At 47.2% G+C, this 26258-nt stretch overlaps 2 protein-coding genes across 8 annotated transcripts in view; one reads left to right on the forward strand and one right to left on the reverse strand.

Moving 5' to 3' along the window:
• The first annotated feature begins 913 nt into the window (after positions 1–913).
• On the forward strand, positions 914–10883 carry METTL21C (methyltransferase 21C, AARS1 lysine). Its single transcript, XM_019443938.2, has 5 exons — positions 914–1088; positions 1317–1451; positions 4761–4912; positions 7869–7986; positions 8999–10883. The coding sequence occupies exons 1-5, from the start codon at positions 1010–1012 to the stop codon at positions 9391–9393; spliced, it is 879 nt and encodes a 292-aa protein (XP_019299483.2). The 5' UTR covers positions 914–1009; the 3' UTR covers positions 9394–10883.
• Positions 10884–15757: 4874 nt separating this feature from the next.
• Positions 15758–26258, reverse strand: part of TPP2 (tripeptidyl peptidase 2) — a 67794-nt gene continuing 57293 nt past the window's right edge. For 2 of the 7 annotated variants that reach the window (XM_019443941.2, XM_019443939.2), the window contains 5 exons: positions 25112–25242; positions 20673–20880; positions 20508–20579; positions 18830–18949; positions 15758–16731 (listed from right to left, as the gene is read on the reverse strand). In XM_019443941.2, coding sequence (XP_019299486.1) covers positions 16642–16731; positions 18830–18949; positions 20508–20579; positions 20673–20880; positions 25112–25242 — 621 coding nt within the window. In that variant the 3' untranslated portion in view covers positions 15758–16641. Of the gene's footprint in view, positions 16732–18829; positions 18950–20507; positions 20580–20672; positions 20881–25100; positions 25243–26258 lie in introns of those variants that run through there. The other 5 variants (XM_019443943.2, XM_019443944.2, XM_019443942.2 and 2 more) reach the window with 4 other exon arrangements.

Consider the following 26258-nt stretch of genomic DNA (forward strand, 5'->3'; position numbering starts at 1 on the left):
GAGAATTGGGGCAAATATTTGGTTATTTGATTGCAGAGCCAAGGAGCATGTTAAATTACTTTCACAGGAATCTCATTTGTCTGAAGCCCTGTGGCACACTGATGCGAGGCACACACAGCCTGTCCCGGGTGTGCGATGCAATGCCATTTGCTTCGGGGGCTGTGCTTTCTTGCATTTTGTCTGTTTGCTCACTGGAGTAAGCCGTTGCCCCCAGCTGGGATGACAGGACAGGGTAGCTCAGGTGTGCAGAGAGGAACTCAGGATGGTCAACGCAGATGAGGCAGACCGTTCACGTTTTGTGCAAAGGACTCGAAAGTGTCACTGTGACAGTTGAGTGTTATGAGTGATTTCAGGGCAGAGGGGGCAGGGAAACCCAAGCCAAGCCCGCTTGGTGGGGAAGCCCGTAGATTCTGCTGCACGACGTCCTGGGTTTGACTCTCGGATCTGCCCCTGCTCTTGGGCTGCCTCTCAATCCGGCTGTGCCTGGCCTGCTCGCATCTGAGAAGAGGCATAATAGCATCTACTTCACAGAGACTATTGCCAGGACTGGAAGAATCAATGCACTGCACCAGAGCAGGGCTTGGAACCAGTACACGTCCTGCAGTTACTATTTTGATGCCCATCAGTGATCGCAACAGCCAGCTCTCCTTTTCTAAACCTGGTAGTTTTCCTCTCCGGGCTCATCACTTTCACCCTCCTGCTTCTCACCTCGGCCCGAGGAAGCAGGCAGATACTATCATTGCTGATGAGGAAACGGCAGGCAGGGGGGTGGGTGGGCTGCCAAGCGCCCCAGCGGGGAGCCAGGTCAGGCGCCTGGCTCGGGCCCCCAGCGCTTTCTAGATCTGGCGATAAAGCCTCCGCTGAGAAGGGAGCAGCCCTGGGTTTGGTTCAAATCCTGCCTTCTCATCCGTGATGTCATTGAGCCCTCAACCCACACGGTACCCGTGACGGTACGATGCGCTGCTAGATCAGATTGTCTTCATGAAGATTCGGTTCCAAAAGCTATGAGATGTGGTTTAGAACCCAGCCACGTCGTGCGTGTCCGGCTACGCTCGCTCTGTGTTTGCGTTTCTTGATGCACGGAACAGGTGCGGGGTGATGTTTGAACGGTCCCCCTCTCCTTTGCTCTGCGAAACCAGGATGGCAGCGCCTTGGGGCAGCTGCTTTGCCGACGGGGGGAGCTAAAGCTGAAAAGCAGGGGTTCTTTGCGGCTCAGCAGATGCTAAGGCGATAAGCTGCACCTTTTAGAGCCTCTGGGAGGCTCAGCCAGCCTGGGCTGAGCGCGCGGGGGGCCTGTCCGCTTCTCTGGTCTCCAGCAGCTGCGGTCATGGACGCGTGTCTGAGCTCCGAGCAGCGGTCCCAGCACCTGCAGGAAGCACCATGCACCCCGGATGGCTGCTCCGCGCCGGAGGGGGCTCCCCGGGAGGAAGACACCGGTGGCCCTCCAGGAGGTAACCTCCTTCCAGACCGCAGCACCTTCTCAGCTGTCTCCCTGGCCACGGCATTTTCCAGCTAACTTCCGTGACAAGAGTTCCCGTTTCCTATTAACTCTAGATGGTTCCTATAGTGAAGCGTGGTAGAAAAGTGCCTTAACGCGAGCAGAAGCATAGCATTAAAAGCAATCCTTGTTTTTGTTTATTATGCACTTATCAAAGTCCACAAATTTGTTTTGGCGTGTCTGTAAATCTCAAATGGTTATATTTTTTGTTAATAAGAAATTTTATTTATTTATTAATATTTTTAAATGTTTATTTATTTTTGAGACAGAGAGAGACAGAGCATGAGCGAGGGAGGGGCAGAGAGAGAGGGAGACACAGAACCCGAAGCAGGCTCCAGGCTCTGAGCTGTCAGCACAGAGCCCGACGCAGGGGCTCGAACCCATCAACTGTGAGATCCTGACCTGAGCCAAAGTCGGACGCTCAACCGACTGAGCCACCCAGGAGCCCCTAGAACTTTTAAAAAGAAACAAAATCTTGATTCGCTTCGGCTTTTCGCCAGAATGTTCTCCCCGGCAACTGTATCATATGTGGGTTGCATTTCTGCACAGAGGGACTCAGTAGTAATAAATGGTAGACGTAATGATGAATGTCAGAAAAGCCAAGATACAGCATTTCAAACCTTTATAACCATTTAACATGGTAAAGTTATGTTCCAGCTCAACTAAATCAGGACTGTTTATTTTTGCTAAACTAGTTTACAGAGAAAGGCATTTGTATCTCTAAATCCTGATCTAACACTCTCAGACTAGCATCGATACAATAAGTGAAAATGTTTAATGTGCAACAAACACAAATTATCTTTGTAGGATGTGGAAGGGTTTTAGGGGACAATATTTGTACGCTCGTGTTACTGTCCAAGGTTGATTGGGAAAACAGGACTTATCAGCTCATTAGCCTATGAACCGGAGAGCTGTTCCCAATCAGCCCATTGACTTTTCCTGCGGTCAGTGAAAAGTAAGTCCCCAGCTGGTGAGATGCAGGAGGAAGGGAAGGAGCCATCTGAGCCACAGTGGCGGAGGGAAGCCTGCAGGAGCTGGCATGAGTCCCTGCTGGTCTGGCTGCTCTGAGTCACCTACTCCAGTGACGAAACCTCAGAGGAAAAAGGAGTTGCCCTGGACTGGCTCCTTGTACCGACTGGCCTGTACCAGCTCCTGAATTTCAGGGATTTTTTTGAGGGTGGTTGTTAAACATGGCCATTACTGAAATGTAAGTTATGAAAACTTACCACTCAATAGATCAGATAAAAGCCAAGGGTATATTTAAAGGCTAAGGTAATAAATACAACTCATCATGACCTATTTTGTTACATTATAAGATGATCGTTAAGATTATCTATGCGCTTGAGGTTATTGGTGTCCATCGCTCTGCGTGGTGGAAATACTCTGCCATGGTCAGCAGGTGCACAGCTTTCCCCAGGGCGTCTGCTGAAGGCTGGAAATGGCCACGGTGGGAGCATCGACACCATGGTAATCGTCAGACCCTAAAGTTGGTGCTTCCTCCCCTCGCCCCACACCGACTGTTAAGCATTTACCAGCAAACCACGGTCTAGTCCTCTGCCTCTTCATCGTCTCTGCAAAGCCCAGTCAGCCTCCGGTTCCCTGGGAGAAGCTAGGGCCTCTTTGGTCATTCACAGATAACGGGTTGGTGGTGTTAGATGTCAGGAGCTTCCCATAACAAGAGGCGGGTGAAGGCCATAAGTCTCCTTCCCCCACTACCAGGGTGCGGGACAGGAAAGGATGACGTCTCACGACTGACTTGGCCACTGTTTATTAGCAGGTTCTTGCTCGGTGAAGCCCCAGGTCTCTGGAAAGCTCACCTTTAGGTCAGGGCGCAGAATTCTCCCCTGGGGGCTGGAGCCCACGCTCCATCAGAACCGGGGGCCAAGAGCAGTGCTCCCAAAAGGGCTGTGGTCGCCCGTCATGCTAGTCTACAAACCAGTCCCCGTGCTCCGCTGGGCTCTGAGACCATTTCTCAGTCCGCTGCACGCTGACCCTTTTTGGTAAAATACCACAAAAATTAATTGCTAGAAAAACAAAATGAAAACACATGCGAAGACAAAACGCCAGCCCTGTTTTGGGAGGTTTTGTCAGTTTGCTTACAATTGGATTCAACAGGCGTGGTCACACGGTTGTAAACATTTGGAAGAGCTGACTCCAAATGTCTGTGGTCTTCTGTGAGCCTGTTCCAGTGAGCAGACCAGCAGCACAGATCTGCCCCGGTGCACCCGCTAATCAGGGACACCCCAAATCGCTTCCGTCCCCGCCTGCCTCAGAGGGTGCGCTCCTCACTGGGTTTCTCCAAAGACCCTTGACCCTTCACCTTGTATTCGCGCCCTGCCCTCACCTCCTCCTCTTTCGCCTCGAGTGCAGATTTCTGATGAGAGCAGCTCAAATGTGAACCAACCGCCCCTGTCATCTCCTTTCCAAAGCCCATCTTCCACCTGTGGTGACAAATGTCCCAGGCGAGCCTCAGGGAGCCAAGGCAGATTTCGTGGGGGTCTCCCCCCGGCTCCTTGCTGTTAACTCCTGCCCACCGCTGGCACTAGCAGCTTCCGTTCTGCTGTGCGTGTGCTTGGCATCCCCACTCCTGACATTTTCGCGCGCTGCTCTTTTTATTCTGGAACTCTGCAAAATCTGCACGACCTGTGCTTCCATGACGTTAGCCGCGATCAGGTGCTCTTTTCTGCTCATTTTATGTGATATTCGAGAGCTGCTCATGAGTTTAATGGGTATTTAAAGCAATAGTAACTTAATAGCCAGGGTTCATCTGACAACCACCCCAGGACCGTGGAGCTGGCTCGTCTTCGGGTGACCTGTACCTTTTGCAGAGGAGCCGTAGGAAGGATTTAAGGAACACGCTCCAGCCAACACGCGGGAATGTTACTTCACTTCGAGACCTAAAAATAGTCGGGTCCGTGTTTGCCTAGGTCCTCATGCAGACAGCTCGTCCGTGCCATTCTGCTGGTTGGCTACAGAGGGCCTCAGAACAGAGGGGTGGAGGGGAGCCACGCCTCTCTGTCCTCTGCTCCATGGAGGAGAGGACCCAGGGCATCCTCTGGCATCTCGTCGTGTCACAAACATGTCGCGTCCGAACTCGGTGTCCCTATCACCCCAGATCATTCGGGTTTGTGCCAGTTTAAAGCCACGGTCATTGCCAGCATCTGAGGGAAAACTGCCCAATCTGTTCCCGACTTATCAGCTCTACTTAGTATTTGTGCTGGATCCACAAATCACGGAACCTATTTTATTTTCTGCCCCACAGGCTCTAACAAGATAGAACCATCCCTTCACAGCCTCCAGCAGTTCGTTCCTACAGACTATGAGAGCTACACTCAGGAGCACTATCTGTTTGCAGGCACGAAGATTGTCATCCAGGAATCGATAGAGAGCTACGGCGCGGTGGTGTGGCCGGGGGTGAGACAGCCGTCACCTTCAGGATGGCGGGGTTTCTGGGGGCGACAGTGACAATCCCATACGTCAGGGTCACCTGGGACAATGTGCCAAGTGCTTTTGCATTCTGTGCTTCCCCAGTGGAGGGTCGCTTTGGGCCCCCAGGGGTGCGGGGGTGCGCCGGGACTCCGCAAAGGCACAGCATCTCCTGCAGGAGTCATCACTTCCCTCCAAGCCGTGTTTCTTGAAACAGTATTTTCTACATGAAGATAGGCTTGAACATGTCAGGAAGATGAAAAATTCATATGAACGTTGAGGGAAAAAAACCAAAACGATCAGAGCCCAGTGCTGGCTTCCCTTCCAGGCCGTGGGTGTTCCAGGGGAAGCGTGTGGAGGCCGGGCTCCCTGTCCTTCCTGCAGCAGCCTGCGAGGGCGGCATGGAAATGGGGCAGATGCTGTGCATTTCGAGTCAGGAGCCCCGCTAGTTCCTGCTGTGTGGTTGTGTATGCCCACTTACCTCCCTGATCTTCCTTCTGCACTGGGCATGCTGGGCGGAGTAAGGGGCACACTGGGCGGTGTACTGGGCATGCTGGGAGGTGCACTGGGCATGCTGGGCGGAGTATGGGGCACACTGGGCAGTGCATTGGGCATGCTGGGAGGTGCACTGGGCACAATGGGTGGTGCACGATCACTCTGGGAGGGTCCTGAGTACTCACTGAAGTAATTGCTAAGGCAACACTGTTTTCACCTGACAGCCAGGGAGCTGAGGGCTCGGAAATGTCGACCCGCTGGGGGAAGCTGTGCCACCGGGGCTCGGGACAGTGGCCCTCCAATGCCAGCTGGTTGTGCTCCGAGAGGCTCCGGATCCAAGCTGCTCTGTAGTTACTGGGGGATGGCACGGGGGTCTGGGTTCAAAGGCAGACCCGCATGCTGAGCTTTGTGTGGGTGGAGGCGCCATGGGGCTCCCTGGGGAGGGCATCCTGGGTCCTGGGGGGGGGCAGGTGAGGGGGGGCCAGGAGGGTGGTCCTGGAGCTGCTCTCCCCCAGATAAGGAAGCTCGGTGTTCATCCCCTGTGCATGGGAGCCCGATGTGCTTCCCAGGAAGCTTTGGCTTCATAACACGTTTGAAAACCGCCAACTCCCCGCAGCTTCCTGGTGTAATGGATGCGGCGAATGGACAGCTGGGGGGGAGGGGGGGAGACAGGAGGGCAGGGGGTTCGGGAGATCGGGGCTGGAGGAACATCTGCCCCCGGGGACTGTTTCATTCTCAGTAAGGCCTCCACCTTTCACACACAAGCCTGGCCTCTCTTGGCACCTGGGTTTCCTGAAAGCTGGGAAAGCAGGCTTTATGGGAGGTGGGAGATGCCTTGTGTGACGCCCAGTGCAGCTCTCTGCCCAAGAGCCCACATTTCGGAGTTTGCTAGCAGGGCTGGGAAGGGGGGTGTTCACCACACAGGGGTTCATCAAGCTGGGTCTCCGGATGGCACCCACAGGGGTCAGCTCCCAGGGCAGGGCACGGAGGGAAGCCTGCAGCTTCCTCTTCAGAGAACCCCTCCACAGCATGCCCTTGTGATGGCTCTGGGTGACACGTCCTCATGTCCTCCCTGCACCACAAATCATTATCCGTCTTCAGCCGGAGAGCTCCCTTCCCAAGTCCAGAACTCTGTGCCGTGTACCTGCGATGGTGCTGTTCCACCTGCCGCTCCTCGCTGGAGGCCCCCCCCCCCCCCGCCCCGTCCGTGCTCCCTCATCCTTCAGCACTGAGGTCACCTCTCACTGGACCCCTGGGTCCCTGGAGGGGGCCTCCTTTATACCCCTCACCTGTCTTAGGATCCGTTTACATGTCCTTCCCCCAGCCCCGCCGAGTCCCTAGAGAGGAGACACGGAGAGTCACATCTGTCTGTGCGTGTGACTATTCACTATGAACAGATGGGGGGGATGAGAGGGAGCAGCCTGTGGGGTAGGTTTCTGGGGCCCCTGCCCTGGCCACAGCGAGGGGCACGTCTCACACAGTCCGGGCCGCCCCCACTCCAGCCGGGCCCCAAACAAAAGTGGCATCATAACGAGCCCAGAGCAGCCACAGGAAGAAGAGAGCTAACACCGTGCACAAACTGGAGTTCAACTTGCTTCTTCATCCCAGGATTCACGTTCCTAACTCGGGGGACTTCCTCTGCGGAGGCTTCCTGATCTCTGGAGTCCGTGGTGTTGCTAACCGAGACCCCTCAGAGTAAACACCTCACCCGTCCATGCAGACCCAATACCCTTTATCTCTTCGTAGAAAGGTGGGGAGAAGGTGGAGGCAGAAGAGAATGAAGGAAGAGGGAAAGGACGTCTGAGCTGCGGTGTAAAAAGTCACATGCTTTCTAGAGTCTCGTTGCTGCGACTCAAGGCGTGGCCGTGGACCCGCAGGGCCGCCAGGGCCCCGAGGCTCGCAGACACGCAGTCTGGACGTGGGCACCCTGGCCGGGCCCCAGGTGGCTGTGGCACACACTGCAGCCAGACAAGCCCTGTTCTGGTGTCTGTCTCTTCGACGCCCGCTTACGGAATGAACACCTGCCCCGCCGTCCAGAGCAGCAGAGGAAGCCCCGAGCAGCCTGAACTCGCTGAGCCTGAGGCCGCTCACTATACAGCAGTTGCTCCTGAGTGGACGGCCCGGCCGGACCAGAGCGGTTCTGGAGGCTTCGTCTCCTGGACTTGAGAGCTGAGTTCATCTGCCCGTTGCTGGACACGGACTGACCCAGGGTCTTCTGAGAGAGGCAATCGAGAAAGTCTGTTTCCAGTTCCTGTGACACCTGTTGTACCTTTCAGGTTCCAGAGGTCCAGATATGGCATCGAATGTAGATTTCAATCCTTACGAACCCCTTCATAAACTGAAACTATTAATAACGTCTCTTTGGGTATTTCGCAGGGGTAGGGAGGGGAGGGGGGTTGCTACTGGTTTCCAACGCTCTGATGGTCAGGTGACAATTGTATTCTTTTAGGCTACGGCTTTGTGTCAGTATTTGGAAGAACATTCAGAGGAACTGAATCTCCAAGACGCTAAAATTCTTGAAATTGGTGCTGGACCAGGCCTTGTTTCCATTGTGGCCAGTATTTTAGGTTTGTCTGTTTATTGCTCACTTTGTTTCAGAAAGACCCTCACTTTGGCAGCAGTGATAGTGAGGGCCCCCTGTCCGGCCAGCTGCGATTCAGGTGCCGGGTCACGATTTCACTCACTGAGTCCCCCAAAATGTCACGAGCGAGGAGTGAAAGCTGTTAGCCCAGAGAAAAGATAACTGCATCTGAGAGAGGTTCGTTACCTCGCCCAGTCCACCGATTACCAGGTGATGAAGTTCAGATTCTGGAGGTATGACTGTCCAGCCCCTGTTGGGAACATGTCTCCTGTTTCTTGCCGGAAATGTTGTAACTAACCCTTTGAAGAGACACAAGTGAGATAATCCAAGGCGAAGACAGACTTATACCCCAAATGCGGGTTGTGAGTTCCTGAGCACTGAGCAGGGGGTGGGCACAAGTGCGGCATAATTCTGCCGACGCCTTTACAGTTCTCCTGTTCAAGCCAACCTGGGAAACGTGGCGGTCCGTTGTGGGGACTCCCGTCACTAGCTTAAGATGCCTAACAGTTAACTTAACAAGTTTAGGTTGGGGAGAGTCATACAACACAGAAAGAAAACTGGGTGCTGAATACTTCATATAGAAGAAAACACAAATCTTCAGATAAAGAGAATTGTAGAAGGAAAAGCACTATGAATTCTTCTATTAAGCAGCTCATTATCCTGAAATCTCCCAACACCACACCACTGTTTCTTAAAATGTGCTAACATTATTCTATTTCAGTGGTGATTTTGCCCCACAAATGTCTAGAGACGTTTCTGATCGCCAGGAGTTGGGCTTAGAGACCCGGGTGCTGCCAAACGTCCGGTGCTCAGCGCAGACCCCCCCACAGGCAAGAGTTACCGGTGGGACTGGGTCAACTACGTCCAGCCCGCATGTCAATGGGGACAAAGCTGAGAAGCCCAGTTACATTTCTTGTGTTCTCCCTGAGTGTACGTGTCTGCTGTGGCTGCCTGAACGTTTCTAGGTGATTCCTACAATTTTTCTCTTTGTCTCTTAGGAGCGCAAGTCACGGCAACGGATCTGCCCGACGTCCTAGGAAACCTTCAGTACAATCTCTTGAAGAACACGTTAAAACGTACAGCGCATCTGCCCGAAGTGAGAGAACTGGTTTGGGGGGAAAGTCTGGAGCAACGCTTCCCCAGGTCATCGTTTCATTACGACTACGTCCTGGCCTCGGATGTGGTTTATCACCACTACTTCCTGGACAAGCTGCTCGCCACCATGGCGCACCTCTGCCAGCCGGGGACGGTGCTGCTTTGGGCGAACAAATTCAGGTTCAGCACCGACTACGAATTTTTAGATAAATTCAAGCAAGTTTTTGATACAACGCTCTTGGCTGAATTTCCAGAGGCATCGGTCAAAATTTTCCAAGGAATACTAAAATGGGATTAGACAGAATGCCTTTCAAAACGTTAGTGTGTCTGTTGAGTGGTGGTAGAAATTGGACTGTCAGTAAAAGAGCTTTTATAAGACTGAGAAGCTAATGCATAAAACCGACCTGTATGCTTCGAATAATGGTGTAGCAGCTTTCTAAAAGAACCTATTTAAGATGAACTGGTTAATCTAAATATCTACAAAGGATAATATGAAAACGTAAAAGTACCTTTGTTGGCTTCCAAAAGGGCTCAATTGTTTAATACACTTCATACGAATACATTAGTTAAGCAGTGGATTTCCCCCTTGTTATTTCTACTGTGAATCTGTCAATGCACCTTTGTCACGTGCCTTTTGAAACTGAGCTTGACAGGGTCCTTCTAACTTAATTTTGAAGAATCTACTTATACAGATTTCAGCTGCAGTGAAGGGAGAGGATCTTGAGTGACAGTGAACTTAGGCTTAACATTAATTAAAAGTGAAAAATACTGGATCGTGGAAAGGGATATTATCTTAGGAACTTCATAAGATAATTTACTTTACAAATATCCTGCTCCTGTGCCAATTAATTGCCTGCAACCATTTCAAGTTAGATTTCTGGATTGTCTGCTTTTTTCCCCCCTCAACTTTGATTTATGATTAAAATTCCTAGAAGGGGCACCTGGGTGGCTCAGCCGGTTAAGCGTCCGACTTCTGCTCAGGTCATGATCTCACCGTCCATGAGCGCGAGCCCCACGTTGGGCCCTGTGCTGATTAGCTCGGGGCCTGGAGCCTACTTCGGATTCTGTGTCTCCCTCTCTCTCTGCCCCTCCCCCGCTCCTGCTCTGTCTCTCTCACTCTCAAAAATGAATGTTAAAAAAAAATTTAAAAAATAAAATTCCTAGAAAAGTAGGAAAGAATGGGATTTTTGTTTGTTCTGATAAAGGAAGGCTACGAAAAATCTAAAACAAACATCACGACTATAAAATGTTAAAAGCTTCTTCTCTGAGATGGGGGAAAAATGAAAAATTCAGCTACCACCATTTCTCAGCATTATACTGGAGGTTTTAGCCAATGTAATAAAGGAGAGGAATAAAACATGCACATTTAGAATGGAAGAAAGAAAAGGGACCCTATTCGTGGGTGATATGATTGTTGATAGAGGCCAGGAGCAGCAAACATTTCTCTGTAAAGGCCAGCTAATAAATATCTTCAGGCTACATACCATGTCTACGGAATATACACATACATATTTTACAACCATTTATAAAAATTCAAGACTCACTCCTGGCTTGTGGACCCTGTGAAAAACAGGCTATGGATTAAACTTGTGTAGGCCATGGTTTGCTGGCCCTGGAACGACAGATAACCTACAGTGGAACAATTGGAATTTATAAGAGTTTAGGAGGGGCACCTGGGTGGCTCAGTCGGTTAAGCGTCTGACTTTGGCTCAGGTCATGATCTCACAGTTCCTGAGTTCCAGCCCCACGGACAGCTCAGAGCCTGGAACCTGCTTCCGATTCTGCGTCTCCCTCTCTCTCTGCTCCTCCCCCACTCACACTCTGTCTCTCTCTCAAAAGTAAATAAACATTAAAAAAAAATTAAAAAAAAAAAAAGAAAGAATCATGAACCCGCATCCCCACATGGATTTCAACTCCTGGCAAACCTTGTTTCATCTCCACTTCTGTGTTAATTTGAAGCAAATAGCAGATCTCCTTTCTTCTATATATTTGGTTCATATACACACACACACACACACACACGTATATATACATATACATGTACTTCTATATATACATGAATATATATACACGTATATATGACACACAACCACAGGACTTTATCACATCCAAAAATATATTCGATGTAATATAAAATTTTATACTAAATAATTTAGTACTGTATATTCACATGTTGAAAAACCCAGTGTTCCAATTTCCAGTTGTTTGCTAAATGCCATGACCTTTACTTTTAGAGTTTGTTTGAAGCGGGACCCAGCCAAGGTCCACAAATTTGATTCACTGACTGGCATGTACCTGAAGTCTCTTTCCACCTGTGGCTTGAACCTCTTGCTTTTTCCTTGTGCCACGTATCTGCTGAGGAATCTGAGCTGTGTGTCCCGTAGCATCTCTACCCCCCCGCATGATGCTGACAGCACCACCAAGGTATCCCTTCCGTACGTCCCTCTATCCGGTTCTTTGTGTAAATTGTGCATTTTAATGGCTCCGGTGTGGAACCATCCAGGCCAAGCGCGGCTTGGATCGAACTCCAGCCGAGTCCTACTCATGAGTGAAAAGAGAGGATCGCTGCCTGGATGCTGAGTTTTGAGGTAGCTCAGTACACGGAATCATTGAGATATAGGGGAGGGACTTTAAAAATCACACGTAAAAGGAGAACTATGGAAGACAGGTCCAGTCACTTGATATTCTAGCCCCATCTTGGATAGGGCTTGGCGTGGTCAAGATTCTAGAATCACTTCCCTTTCAGGACTGGAAATGCAGGTGGTCCTAACTGCATCGTGGAAACTGACATCTGCCCTTCCTTGCTTCTGGAACTGAAATTCTTCACGTGTGACCCTCGAGCGGACACGGCTTGTGTAAATTATACATTTGCTGGTTAATTCTTTGGAATCCTCTCAGAAAAGCAGGGGTTCTAAAGGAAACTAAAACGATACCTTTGCAGGAGCGTGCAGGGGGTTCGTGCCGCATGGCGCAGGGGACCGTGTCTGCTCCTGCCTGCTGTCTGTGGGCTCTCCGGAAGGCTGCTCCTGCCGGTGACACCCTCCACCCCCCGGCCCTTTACCTTGGAGCTGTACGCCCACTGCCCTCTTCGTTCCTGGCTCCCTCGTTCACTTATCACTAATGTGGTTTTCTCCTCCGGTTAATTATGTTCAGACCAATGAAGGCCAGCGCTTATTCTTTACTTTCTTATTCCTTAAGAAATTCTCTCTGTTCAAGAGGATTTTTGAAGAATGGGGAAATGAAAAGGATTTCATTTCCTTCCTCTCCATCTCTCTATGCATGCTTCTCTTAGATCCTGCAGAGAAAGACAAAAACGCATCTTTAAATCCTGGACCATTGAGAGTATGAAACGCTGCAGAGGAAGACTCGAGTTAATTCAGATTCAATGGATTTTGAGTTGAAACAGACACACTGAATACACCAGCTGAATTTTCTAGATGAGACCCATGGGGGTCAAGTGATGTGGCTCGTCAGTGCCTGAGCCAGGACCAGAGAGCAGAGACCCAGGCTGGGATTCCAGCCATTGCGTTTGGATGTCTCACTGTCACAGGGGAGAAGCAGGAGAGGGACCAGGAGGGAGGGACAGCACCGGGCCATGCTCTTCCAGGGCAAAGAGAAGTTATCTGAGGAAGCCGCTACTACAGGAGGGGTGAGAAACCCCATGATGGCAAAGCTCCTGCCAGTGACAACTGGAAACAGTCCCTTAGCACTGGGAAGGGGCCACAGACCTAGTACTGAGCACGTGCTCTGTATTTTTGAGAGAGCGCGAGTCGGGGAGGTGCAGCAAGGGGGACAGAGGATCTGAAGTGGGCTCTGTGCTAACAGCAGAGAACCCAGTGTGGGGCTTGAACTCACGAACCATGAGATCATGATCTGAGCCGAAGTCGGAGGCTCAATTGACTGAGTCCCCCCCCCCCCGCCAGGCGCCTCCTTCTCTGTTTCTTTAGAAAGTACCTCTTTCAGTTGCCTTCAGTGGCTGTGGAGCAAAAATTGGCCACCATTATCAGAAAGGGGAAACAGAAATAGTGTACCTGGCTTTTTTTTTTAAATTTACTTTGATAGAGAAAGAAAGAGATTGCGGAGGGGCAGAGAGAGAGAGGGAGGGCGAGAATCCCAATCTTCACTGTCAGCGCAGAGCCCGACCCCATAAACTGTGAGGTCATCAAGAGACAGATGTTCAACCCACTGAGCCACCCAGGCGCCCCCTATCCCTGGCTTTTTAAAGTACTATTTTCCTCCTGTATTAACCAAATCACAAAGAAACAAGAATGACTTTACTGAGGACACTTTCTTCTAGAGCTTATGTGGGTGCAGCTGTCACCATGGAGACAGTGTGATTGGGACAGAAAGCAGAGGCTGACAAGACAGCTTTGTAGGGCTGCCCCCCCACCCCCCATCATGGTCACGGCCTCTCACCCAGGTTTCACCCTCAGAGCTGGTCTATGAATCACACAGTTCAAAGCAGATCCTGCCAGTCTGTGGATGTCTAACTTCCACAGCAAACTAACCAATCTTCATTGCAAAATTCTATCATCTGTGGAAGACGTTAGCTCCAACAGAAGACATACATAGTAATTAGATATAGAAGTTTTTGTTCGAACTGAGAACAGGTAGGGCTTATTGACCCTTATAAAAAAAAAACCCCAAAAACAAAACTTCCCCGAAAATATTCATGCTTTACTGTGTACTATTAAAAAACTCTGTTATTTTGCTACCTCCCCCTGAAAACACGTAATTCACTTGTTTGCTTTTCAGTACCAAAGGGAGGCCAGCAACTCACAGCATCACACACACACACACACACACACACACACACACAACCAGTAACCAGCCTGTTGGGAGGGCCCGGCCGCCTCCTGTACCTGGAGCTCCACATTGTGTTTGAAGATTAGGATAGCGAAAATCCACCATGGGCTGAATTCTTCTTCCACATTAAAAAATATAGCCAAAAGACCCAAACCTGAGGGATAAAGTGAGAAATCTGAAAGCTCTGGAACAATGGTATTTTATGTAAAAATAAGTCACATTTGAAGGATCCTAGGATTGCATCTTCACATAACTCAGCAGGTAGTACTTCAACATACCACCCGGGGGGTGTCTGGGTGGCTCAGTCGGTTAAGCAGTTAAGCATTCAACTTCTGCTCAGGTCAGGATCTCGTGATTGGTGGGTTCGAGCCCTTGCGTTGGGCTTGGTGCTGACAGCTCCGAGCCTGGAGCTTGCTTCAGATTCTGTCTCCCTCGCTCTCTCTCAAAAAGAAATTAACATTAAATTAAAAAAATCAAAACGTACCACCAGAAAGTTTCTAACCTTAAATTTATGTTAAAATTTAAACATGGATTCTAAAAAAAAGTGTGAGGTCCTTGAAAATGGGGGACAATTTTGTCAGTGAAAAAGCACTTGAAGATTTTCTCCATTACTAATGAGAAACTGGCAAAAATTGAGGCAACTTTTTTCAGAACTGTGAAATTAACCATGTCGCGACCCGAGACGTGTTTGCTCGGAGGTGGCCGGACGTCAGTCAGAACAGCATACCCTGTGACGTGTCCAACTGCCCCGTTCCCATCGCGTCTCCAGCTGCATGGTCGCCTTGAACACCAGCAGCCTGACAGTCACCTGAGGGGGCCGAATAGGGTTGGGAGCTCCTTCAAAGCTTGTAACGCTTATTCCCCAGAGAACCCCGTGTGCAAGCCTATCTGAATGTAACGGGGCTCCGATCTCAGGCCCAGAAGCCTTTTCCCAAGGGGAGGCCGTCTGGATAATTACAGGCAACTGTGTGATTTTTGTGGCTGCCTGAGATGGCAAACAGCTGGGGCTAATCAAAAGGCTTAGGAGGAAAAGCTGGGAAAGGAGATGTCACACGGGCTTCGAGACCTGGGTATGTAGAGGACCCCGTGCATTCTAGGGCTGTGCGCATCCTCACGAAAGACCTGAGAAGGACCCAAGCTTCCACCTGTGGCTGCCCCGCCCCCCCGGCTCTGCGCACGCAGGCAGCACTTACTAGGAACGGCAAGACCTGGGTTTGAAAACGGATTCTCTAATAACCAGTCAGTCAGTCACCCTACCCTTTCCGAGCCTCTCCATTTCCTCACGGACTGTATGGACACACGGGAACCCGCAGGAGTGAGCATGAAAGCACGGGTGTTGGCGAGAATATGCATGTGGCTGTTCACTGATGGGACTTTGAATTCTAGATGGCTCAGAAATCATGTGGAAAATGTTTGCAAGCATAATTGTAGTTTTCCTAAAGGCTCTGTTTTTATCAGATAAAGGGGTCAACTGCCCCAAACCAGTTATGAGTGACCAGACAGGATGAACTGGGAGGCCTTTTGCAGTAGTACATTCTAAGGGAACAAGATTTAAAAACCATAACCACACACACAAACACGTTTGCTTAAGTGAGTAGAGGCTTTTCAATATCGTCTACGTGTGTCTTTTTATTTTATGGAGAGAGGATGGATGAGAGAAGCAAGTATGGTAGCCAGAAAGATAAATAAAAAGCCAAAAAACATACACAAAAGTTAGTCACATAATAAGAACTGGCAATATATTCAAATAATTGCAAGCCTATAGGAAATATAAATTACCTCACGTTGAATTTTTTTCTGTTGATCTAATATATTGTCTTAACCCCAAATTTTATTTATGAAAAATTAAGACCAACTTTAAGAAGCTTCAATATTCACTTTTATTATTTATAAAAAAAATCAAGGTATCAGAATGCATATGGTATATACTGTGATCTTGGTTTTGCACAGGTATTCACGTGTTTACATTATTTCAACTTTAACAAACATACCATATGTGTATCTTTACAATACCTGATAAAGATTTATCAGTCTGGCACTTATACACGTATTAGTTCATTCTGATGCTCTCTGCACGTCAAAAGGATGTTAAAAATGACTGACCTGAAATAACTCCAAGATGAAGACTGATTTAGTGAGAAGCAGTTATGCTCCAGCAATTGCCACACACTCATTTGTGCCGGTTTTTTTCCCCTTAATCAAATGTAAACCTTTACCAAAAGAAAAAGAAAAAAAAAGAAAAAGAAAAAAAAAAGAAAAAAAAATCTGGAAATGAAGTTCTGCTATTTTTTTAGTCCAATAAATAATTTTAGCTACGCTTAATGTAGCTTTTTAAGGCCTTCATACAATTGAAAAAAATTAAAGTTGAGCATGTTAAAACCCTGTTTGTTTATAAAATAAAAAATAGAATTTTACAGGTTTGCAGTTAAAAGTCACTGTTCAAAACCTATCATGCAAGTGATATCTGCAACCCAACCGAAAGTCCTTGGTGCTGGCAGTCAGGGCACAGCCCAGTGCCAGCCATGTGAGGCATTAAAAAAACACCATGATGTCAGAGGTCTAGATTTACATGTATTAAGCCACACGCCAGCAAATTCTCTGATAAATACACATCATTTTAATAATCAGTATTTGATAGCGGATGAAAACATGCATTAGACTAAAAATGCCACAAATTTGTTTTTATATCCATTCACTATAAAACTTTCTTTTTTTAAAATTTAAAGTCTTGGTTCCTATTTTAGAATACACAATAATCAGGAGGATACATGATGGGAAGCCAGTTTTCAGTAAAAGATGCACAATGGGTCCATCCAAGTAACTTCATCAGCTAGAACAGAACACAAAAATTTATTATTAAAGAACAGATTTTTCAAGCTCAATATTCAGGGTAAATTCTGCATTAAATATTTAATGATAATAAAGTAGCACATAGAACTTTCCTTCCATCCCAACCCAACCACCCACCACCCTTCCTACCAATTGTTCTTCCTTACCATCAACTAACCTACTCATTTTCCTACCAACCAACCTAAACAGGTGATTATGACCATCCCGCCCAACCTTCCTTCTTTCCTGTCTTTCTACTAGCCTTTCTGTCTTTCTTTCTTCAATCCTGACACACTTGTTCCCTTCCTTCCTACCAACCTAGCTGCCTTTCATTCTCTGTCTGACTGGAAGTCAAACACTATTCTAGACCTCGGGAAAACAGCACTGAACAAACTCACTTCTCACTTTCAGGAAAGTTCTGTTCTGTTCAGGAAAACCAAAGAGTGCCAAAGCAAATCCATGAGCAGATGAATAGGCGAGTCCATAATTAAGATGTACATGTCAGGTATACAATGGTGACATAACAGAGGGGCTGGGAAGTGAGATGGTCACAAGTGGGATCTCCGGGGAGATGACATTTAAGAGGAAACCTGAAGAAGAGACCTACTCTGCCAGTCGGGGAAAGAGCTCTCCACACAGCTGGACGAGCTGGGTCCCACGGTGGGAAGGGCCGAGGCTGCTTCGGCCAGGCAGAGGCGGCTCTCGAGATGGGAGCAGAGCCATTCCAGGGAAGTGTGATGAGATGTGGCTGGGGAGGAAGGCAGGAGCCACATCACATGGGCCTTATGGGCCACGGGGAGGAGTTTGGATTTTATCCTACATGCGCCCGGGGCCTCACCAGGAGGTGTCAAAAGCCATCTTTCCCAGCAGCAGTGTGGAGGGCAGGCAGTACAGGAACAGAGTGCAGGGGACACAAATTATGAAACACCCCCTGGTGTCAATGTCTGGGTGAGTCACGGGCTTTACGGATGTGAGAGCTCACAGATTATAGTTGATGTGATAAGAATCACACTACACACCTTATGGTGAGTTGCAGAAAGATTTCTCTTAACCTGTTCAAACATCTGAAGAACTGAGTTAAAATGTCTCACAATTTGGACTGGTGAAGGTATGCCAGAAAAGGTCTAAGAGTAAAGATAACCTGTAGTTTCCTCTAATTATAAAAAATTTCCCTAGGAACCTACTGATTAGTTTTACATTCAAAGAATACCTTGGGTACGGAGACCAGAGCCTTGGCCACATTTGGCATGACCAAGCTGCCCAACCCCATAATATCCTTCAGGAACAAACCAGGCCCAGAGACAGGATGAGGCTACAGTGATTTCTCTGGAATTCAGTAAACTTTATACTTGACAATTAACTTGTACAGAAAGAACAGCATTTCTTACCTCCTGTTTCTAGTATCAACCACATAATTTCTCTGCATATAATACAGAATGTGGTAAAATCACAAAATGGCCTATCACTTCAAATGAAGAATATTGAAATATAAACTCTAAAAATTCAACCATTTTAGAACTGAGCCAACATGTATTGAAAAGCAATTCTGTTTGTTTTCTTCATAAAGAAAACTGTCTTCTGACTATACATCTAAAATTCATAATGCACTTTGCCTACGTTGTAAACATCTGAGGCTAAGTACAGCCCTTCTATCCTTTCTGGACAGGAGTTTTAAAAATTTAATAATAATGGGGCCCCTGGGTGGCTCAGTCAGGTAAGCATTCAACTTCAGCTCAGGTCATGATCTCGAGGTCTGGGAGTTTGAGCCCCCCATCAGGCTCTGTGCTGACAACTCAGAGCCTGGAGCCTGCTTCAGATTCTATGTCTCCCTCTCTCTCTGCCCTTCCCCTGCTCACGTTCTGTCTCTCAAAAATGAATAAACATTTAAAAAAAATTAAAATTTAATAAGAAAAGTTTAAAAAATGTAAATAGCTTATTGGCGGTCTCTCATGCTTTCATTTTATAGTTCGCATTACATTAATTGGAGTAGCAATCTGTCATGATAAAGTCAGTATCGCTAAATCACTACCATAAGGCTCTAATTTGTCACTATGCAATATGGAGGGGACACTTAACAGTGACGATTTTATATCACTTACTTGAATACAATTTTTCCAGTTTTCTTTTGTTGGTTTTTCTTCCACAAGTTTAGTTGCAAATTTAAGGCCTCTCCCATACATTTTATTTACTAATGCATGCTTGTATGCAAATGTTAAAACCTATAAGGTAAAACAAGATAAAGCTTATCTATGAAATATTTACACTGTATGGCTTAGAGCTTCAATAAGGAAAAGATGAAGGCCTTAACAGAAGTGTAGCTTTTAAAATGAACATTTTCCATCAAGCAAATTTCAAAAATGTTTTGAAAGAATAAAAGTTAAATATGCCACAAAACAGGTAACTTGTGTTGGGGAAAAAAATGAAGCTCTGATGAATCACTAGTTCTTGGCATCCATACCAAAACATCTCCTAATGCAAAGGGGAGCTGACAGAAGTGATCACAAAAACGCGAGTAAGGAGGGAAGTACAGAACTATGAAAACCTCGTTATAAATTACCAAAACTGCAAAAGGGGATAAAAGTAAAAAAAAAAAAAAAAAAAAAGTGTTCTATTATACAAACACGTTCTTACGCTGTCAATTCCTTGTGTATACGTTGGTGCCTTTAATTACTGCATCTGTCAAATATACCTGTAACCATTTATTTACGTTTTTGGTCTCCACCTTCAGAATATGGAGAATTACCTCAAAGAAAGCAATCCTATCACATTTATTTGTGTTCTAGAGCCAAGCAAGGTGTTCAACTGTAACAAAGGTGCTAAACGGACAGGTAATACAGTGCCTGGCCCCTGATACAGCAGTATTGCGGCAGATACGGAGATACGGGATTATTCGTAATGGTTTTATTACGGGGCTCGTCAAGTTTTTATCCACCAGGCTCTTATCTTTTCCCAGCAGCAAGCACAGCACTGGGTGGGGAGCAGACGTGCAACAGGTGTGTGTTCAGAATAAGAGCAAGTATCACGGAGGCCCTTCCGTGTACTGAGTACTCATTCAGCAGGTTTCAGAAACTTGCTGAGGGTCATACAGATAACAATGGAAGAAGTGGGATTTGCACTCCAGGGCCTGATTTCAGATCCAAATTCTCAAGCTCTGCTGTGACACTGGCTCCTGCAGTTTCCTGCCTAGGACTCCGTTTCCACGGCAGGAGCACGACTGTGCTGTGGTGAAAACTTTTCTCCTATCTCAGAGGTCTGTACTACAAATGATCACAGTGAATCCAGAAAACAAGCATCTGTCTAGTAAAACACAAACAAGGGCTTGTGCTGGGTCAGGAGATTTCCACTGATTTCATTTAGTTTATTTTTATCTCCAGAAGAAAGGAAGACTGACAGCAACTTGGGAGTTATATAATCCCTACCGTGAGAATTCTAGTAGAGAGCTAAAAGAGATTTAAAATGTTTTTATAACCCACATCCAAAAAGTTCATCAATGTGACTTTTTTTGAACTGGATTTTAAAGTTGATGAGCTATAAATCCAGGTGATAATTATTTAAAAGTCAAAGAGGTTTTGAGAAAAATGACATGTAAAGTAACCAGCAACCCCCCTCCACCCCCGACAAATCAGCACATAGACAGATGCAGGAAGGCACAAACACGACCTCGAGATGCTCTTAATTCTAGCTTCGTAAGTAACTGCCTTCACCAAAAGGCTGCTATGCAGACAGAGAAGAGAATGGTAGAACGGTTTAAAACAGGCAAGACAAATGAGGTCTCACTAAACACAGAGTCTTCTTCAGAGCCCAGCTTAGCCACATTCCATGTATTGTCTTCCTCTTCTGGCCAGGCAGCTGGGGAACGGCAAAGAGGAGGCAATGGGGCCCAAGAAAGGTTTGTGAAGCAACCCCCAAGAACTGCGCCCAAACAAGAGGCAGACAGGTTACCTTATTGTCAAAAAGATCAGTCCATTTTGTAGTTTCCCAAAAAGTTTCCGTCAGAGAATCCAGAGTGCTCTCTCCTTCCTCCTCTCTTCCTTCCGTATCACCTGAAACGGCCCCATCTTGATCTTGTGCGTGAAGCAGGTGGTCAGCTAGGGCACATCCTTTTCTACAAAGGGCATCCACGAGGGTAGATTTTTGTTTGTCCATATCACTGTGTTCCAAACCAAAAAATAACTCACAGATCAGTAAATCATTTTTTAAAAGTACAGACTTATCTGAAACTGAATTCATGCGTTCTCTGCCTCAGATTTACAACGCAGAGATATTGTACAGCTGTGTATTTACACCTGCATTATCCATCAAATAAAAGTCCTTATTTCTAACAAACATCAAATGAGCCACTGCATTACACATACAGATTGAGTCACGACAGCTGTATCTGGCTGAAACAGAGGCCATAAACCAACAGAAATGAAGGACAGTTCAGTTCTAAGTTCTGTCAGCTAAGGAACTCTTCTATAGATTTCTTATAAATAGCAATCATTACAGATTTATGTACAGACACACACAAGTTCTTTCAGAAGTAGACTTTCATTTATAAACAGAGCAAACACTGTATGACGCTTACCCTGGACGTGCACTTTTATATACAGAACTCATCTGCAGTCAGAATAATTCTATGAGTAAGATACTAGTTAGTAATCATCCCCATTTTGCCAAGGAGGAAGCTGAGGCACAGAGATCTGTTCAAGGTCCTACAGTTAGGCAGTAACAGACGCAGAACCTGAAGCTACTTCTGGACAGCCTGCTCTTAGTCGCGATGGTAACATGGTCCTGCTTCAGGGCGGGAGCCATGTCCTTCTGATGTATTTCAAGTGCCCAGACAATGCTTGGCAGAGACCAGAAACTCAATAAATCATCGCTGAATGAAATACAGTAACAACCTACACTCCAGGGGACAGTGTGAGTCTTTAGGATACTTGCTGATCTGGGCATTTTGTCCAATTCATGTCCCGCACATGTGAGGGCAATGAGGACTACAAGCGCTGGGCGCGTGTCTCCGAGGCACTCAGACACCGGTGAACAAACTGTGTAAGAGTGAGAATGATTCTGAAGGACCCGGAGTGGAATGTGCAACATATGAAATCTGCAGGCACTCTAAAATCAACAGGAATTATAGCGTGAAAGGCAATTAAAATAAGAAGCCAAAACAACCTGTTACAACCCAACAAAGTCACCCTCCTTAATACATCTGCAAAGTAGATAAAACTTTGCCAAAAAAGGTGCCTAAGACTTTGGAACTCAGCCAAGAGTTCCAAAGCTTAAAAGAACCAACTTTCACTCTCTCTGTGGAAATGCGCCTGGGAACTGCTTGGTTACTCTGGGCTCAGGAACAAAAAGATCTGGGAGCTGTAGGGCATGGACGCAGCTTCTCCTCTACCGGGTGCCCGACCAGCCGCCGTCTGAAATGTCTTGCCACCAGCACCGCATTTATGCTTTTACAGCAGCCGAGGAGTGGGACACAATCACCGTCCCCGTCTTGTGCCGGAGAAAGGGGGCCTTGGAACAGAAGTGGATCGGCAAGGCAGGTTTGATCGTTCACGGCAGTCCTGGCTGGACCCAGCTGCCCCAGGAAGGGCTGGAAGGAGGCAGAATTTCAGGGGTGGCACAGGTGTGCTGTACTTGCCAGGCCTGGATTAAGTTACCCACAAGACCCCTATTTCAGTGTTCTCTGATCCAGTAACCTGAATCCCACATATCTAGAATATTCATTTCCCACCCTCATCTAATTTAGTACTGACTACGTACTTTCATCCACGAGGCTTTCTCCACTCAAAAGGAAGTCAGCTCTGCTTCCAATGGGCTTTCACACTTTAAAGTATTCATTGTAACTGTCAATCTTACCCCACCTAGCAACTGCATCTTCTGTATCAGAGCGCACGCTTTCTAAGAGCGTCCTGTTCATTTTTTCACATTCCTCTCAGTGGTGCTTTACTGCAGTGTTTGCTCCACAAACATCTTTGAATCAAATCTAGTTAGGTACCGATCAAAGTGGCGATAGCCATATTTTAGGAAGAGCTTCAATCAAATACTTTAATGGCCTAAATAAATTAAGTTTAACTGAAACTTGATATCGGATCACCTGCGAAAAGCTCATATCATTTTTAAGATCACAAAATGGCTATCGCAATTTCTGACTCATGAGTGACCGCAGTAAAAGCAGTTTTGCATGGAAATGAGAAATGAATGCTGGGCTGCTGCTCCTGCTCTCCGGCTGCTGCTACAAGAAATGGAAGAAATGCGGCCCGCTCCTGAGGCCCTCGCCCCAGAACAAGGAGCCCCAGGCCTGGACGAGGCCCTCTGCTCAGCGTGGCATGTCTGAGCCCATCGTGGTTTGGCCAAAGCAAGGGCCACGGCAAATACCTTAATTATAAGCGTGGACAAACCGATCTAAGGTTGCTAAAGACTAACCAGCTTCTCTTAATTTTCACATCTGACACCTCCTTTCTAGTTTTATCCCAGCAGGTGTGAAAGTCAAAGTCACTACAGCTACAATCTTTAAAGCCAGGATCCTATCAGACTGTTACTTTTTGACAGTCACTGGAGTCAGCACCTGAGATAAAAACTGTGAGAAAAAAGGGACTAACAAGATTGAAAACACAACTACTCTGGGTCTTGTGAGCTCACTTTAACCGCGAATTAAGAGCTTCCTTCATGGACAGGAAGATTTAGGAAAGACAGGCCAAAGTATGAGCAGGGATAAATGGACCTTAATATTTACTGAAATTTCAAAACGAGCCCACGCATGTTATTTCCTACACACACGAATCTGAAGAGATACTATTTTCCCAAACTAAGAAACAACAGATGCTAGGAAGGATGGGGGCAGCTGATAACAGATACCGCAGTGAGGTCAAGGCAGCCTCAAAGGGGCCACTGTCTCTGGCAATGAGCTTCTCACAGGTGATCAAGCCCAGACGACTCCTGAAAGAGGGTTAACACGGAGTGTAATTCAGGTAGTAGGGTGCAGTGTAGACTACTCCAGTGAGAAGCCAGGGGCCCCACGGGAGACAGAAGACATTGGGATATGGCTGTGGGCTGAGATATGGATGCCTGAGGACCAGGAGAAAGGGGCTTGTCAGCAGACAGCAGTTACGAAGGAGATGGAGGGGAGGGGTCGGGCCAAGAGACAAAGGTCAGTGGCGTGGGAATCTTCTCACGACGAGTGGGAATGCAAGGGGCTGCTTATCAAGACATGAAGGGGCCCAGGCCAGGGCAGAGCAGGTGTGATCGGCTCTCCCACTTCCGGCTCCGGCACCCGAGGCTGGCCACGCAGTCTCTGAGCCTGTCTGCTCTTCTGCAGATACAGGGTAAAAACACTCCTACTTGGTATGTCTTTTAGAAGATTAAATGAGGTCACGTATTTAATATACCCCAAAGATTTCCCTGTACATACCTGGCACTTCAGAAATGGACAAAACAGCACCCTTTGAGACTGTTCCCTTAGAAGGTGGGAAAGGGTGCGCACAACGCCAACAACCTAACCTGAATAAATCTTATTCTGCTTAAAAACTGTAACATTTGTAAGAGCTACAGCATTAGTACTGCCAACAGTTCTAGCAATTTAGAACGTAGCGTAATGCCAAGAGTTCCGGCAGTTCAGAATCAGGAACTTCATGTAGAAAGAAGGATTCTGCCTAGCAGACGGAATCCTGAAGAAGAATCGCAGCACTTCCTGGGCGGACTCAACACTTCTGGTTCATTCGTTACAACAGCTGTAAGAGGAGGCGGTGTTTCTCCCCTTGCAGGTAATGACCCTCGGGTGAACATGAACCAAAGTGACAGAGAGGAAAGTGGTACAAGAGAGTTCAGGGAAGGCAGAGGTGAGGCTGAGGGACCCTCACACAACACATGGGGGCCACATGCTCACCCACCACAGAGCGGTGCCTCGCACTGGGTTTTATTAAAGCTAAACCTCCCTTTCCCTTTACCGCACAGAATACTCTAAAGCCGGTTCCTAACTCAAGTGGCTATGATGGTTTCAATCTAACTTTATTTCTATTTGGGTTACCAGGCATTACATAAACCTGGGCTTTTCACGCTATTGGTCAATAAGCAGTTTAGAAACTGATTTTGCAGGGTGTTAGGTGTTTGCCTCTGCACATGTCACATTCACACCGATTCCCAAATGGGAGGACCGCTAGGTCACAGCTACTCAAATCTCTCCAGACCAGCAGCACCAAAAGGTAGAGAAGGCAAAGTCCTTTTCTTTTGCTTAAATCTGCAACAACTGGAAAGAATTCTTACAAACTGTCTACGGGTGGATATTCAAATACTGATAATTCTAGGGACACAACAATTCTCAGAAAAGAATATTGTCCATAATTTTAAAAAGTAACTAAGAAATGAGATGCAAGAAAGATTATTTACTGGTTAGGTACTTTTTTATAGTAGCTGCATCGGGCCTGGGGTCAGTCTTCATCGCAATATAAACTGCAAGGGCCGTCTGGTCTATGTGAGAAATGACAGCATTTGCAGCCTCAACAATTTCATTAAGTCTTTTCATTCGTTCCTAGGGAGGAAGAAAAAGAAGAAATCAGAAAAGAAATGGTGTCAGCGAGTCCATCCAAGTCCCTTCGCTTCCGTCTCAAACGCAAGGGTGGCGGCTCCAGAGTCAGGGGCCCAGCCCTCTGCTGGCAGTGGTTGTGGGGGGGGGGGGTGTGTGTGTGTTGCCTCATAGTGTGGGGGCTGCAGTGTCAGCATCTCTAGAAAAGACCTCATTCACATTCCCCACTGATGTTAAACGGTGCAAATAAAGGAGGTAAAAGGTGGTCATAGAAATGTAAACAGCTTTCTACCCAGGCAACTCCTTTTCTGGGCCTCTTAGAAACATGACCTGCTTTGTTACTCCAGCCGCACACCACACGGAAAGAGAAGTAAAACAAAACAAAACAAACCCAAAAAGACCCCCCAAAAAACAAACGGCTGATGAACAAATTCTTCCTAACTTATTGCTAAAACCATGAAGGTGAGAATAAACGAGAATGCACCCAACAGTCTAACTATACGGTTGCCATGGTGCTCCAGGTGCTCTCAGCAGTCTTCTCCTCTTTTGCTAGTCTCAGAGGTCTCCCTTCAACACCTTCAAGTTCACTCTGCACCCTTGACAATTTCTGATTGGCCACGAGCACCTTCCTACCGGCCATCATTACCAGCGAGAGCTGGTCCGTGTTAAGATAGCTTGGAACTATGGCCAATTTTAAAAATGAGCAAAGTTCATGAAAAGCAGGAATTCTTTTGCTGACGGTGTTTAGATCTGCAGCAGGCCAGGACCACTGCTCCTGAGGTGAATGTCAGAAAAGTGATCCTTAGGATTTCTTTATCTATTCCTCCTCCCACTGATGAAAACTGTGAGCGGGAGTCTTAGGCTGACCTCACAGGAATGAGTACGTTCTGTAATTACCTTCATGAAAATAGTCAATACAACATTCAATTTGAGGAAACATGTTTTCATTTGGCAGAAGCACAAAACAAATACAAAACTGCATTTTCACTAAACATACGAACTGTATCTCATGTTACAAATAA

This window comes from Panthera pardus, unplaced genomic scaffold (genome assembly GCF_024362965.1).
Source record: "Panthera pardus isolate Hobbes unplaced genomic scaffold, ASM2436296v1 HiC_scaffold_1, whole genome shotgun sequence".
Classification (NCBI taxonomy): Eukaryota; Metazoa; Chordata; class Mammalia; order Carnivora; family Felidae; genus Panthera; species Panthera pardus.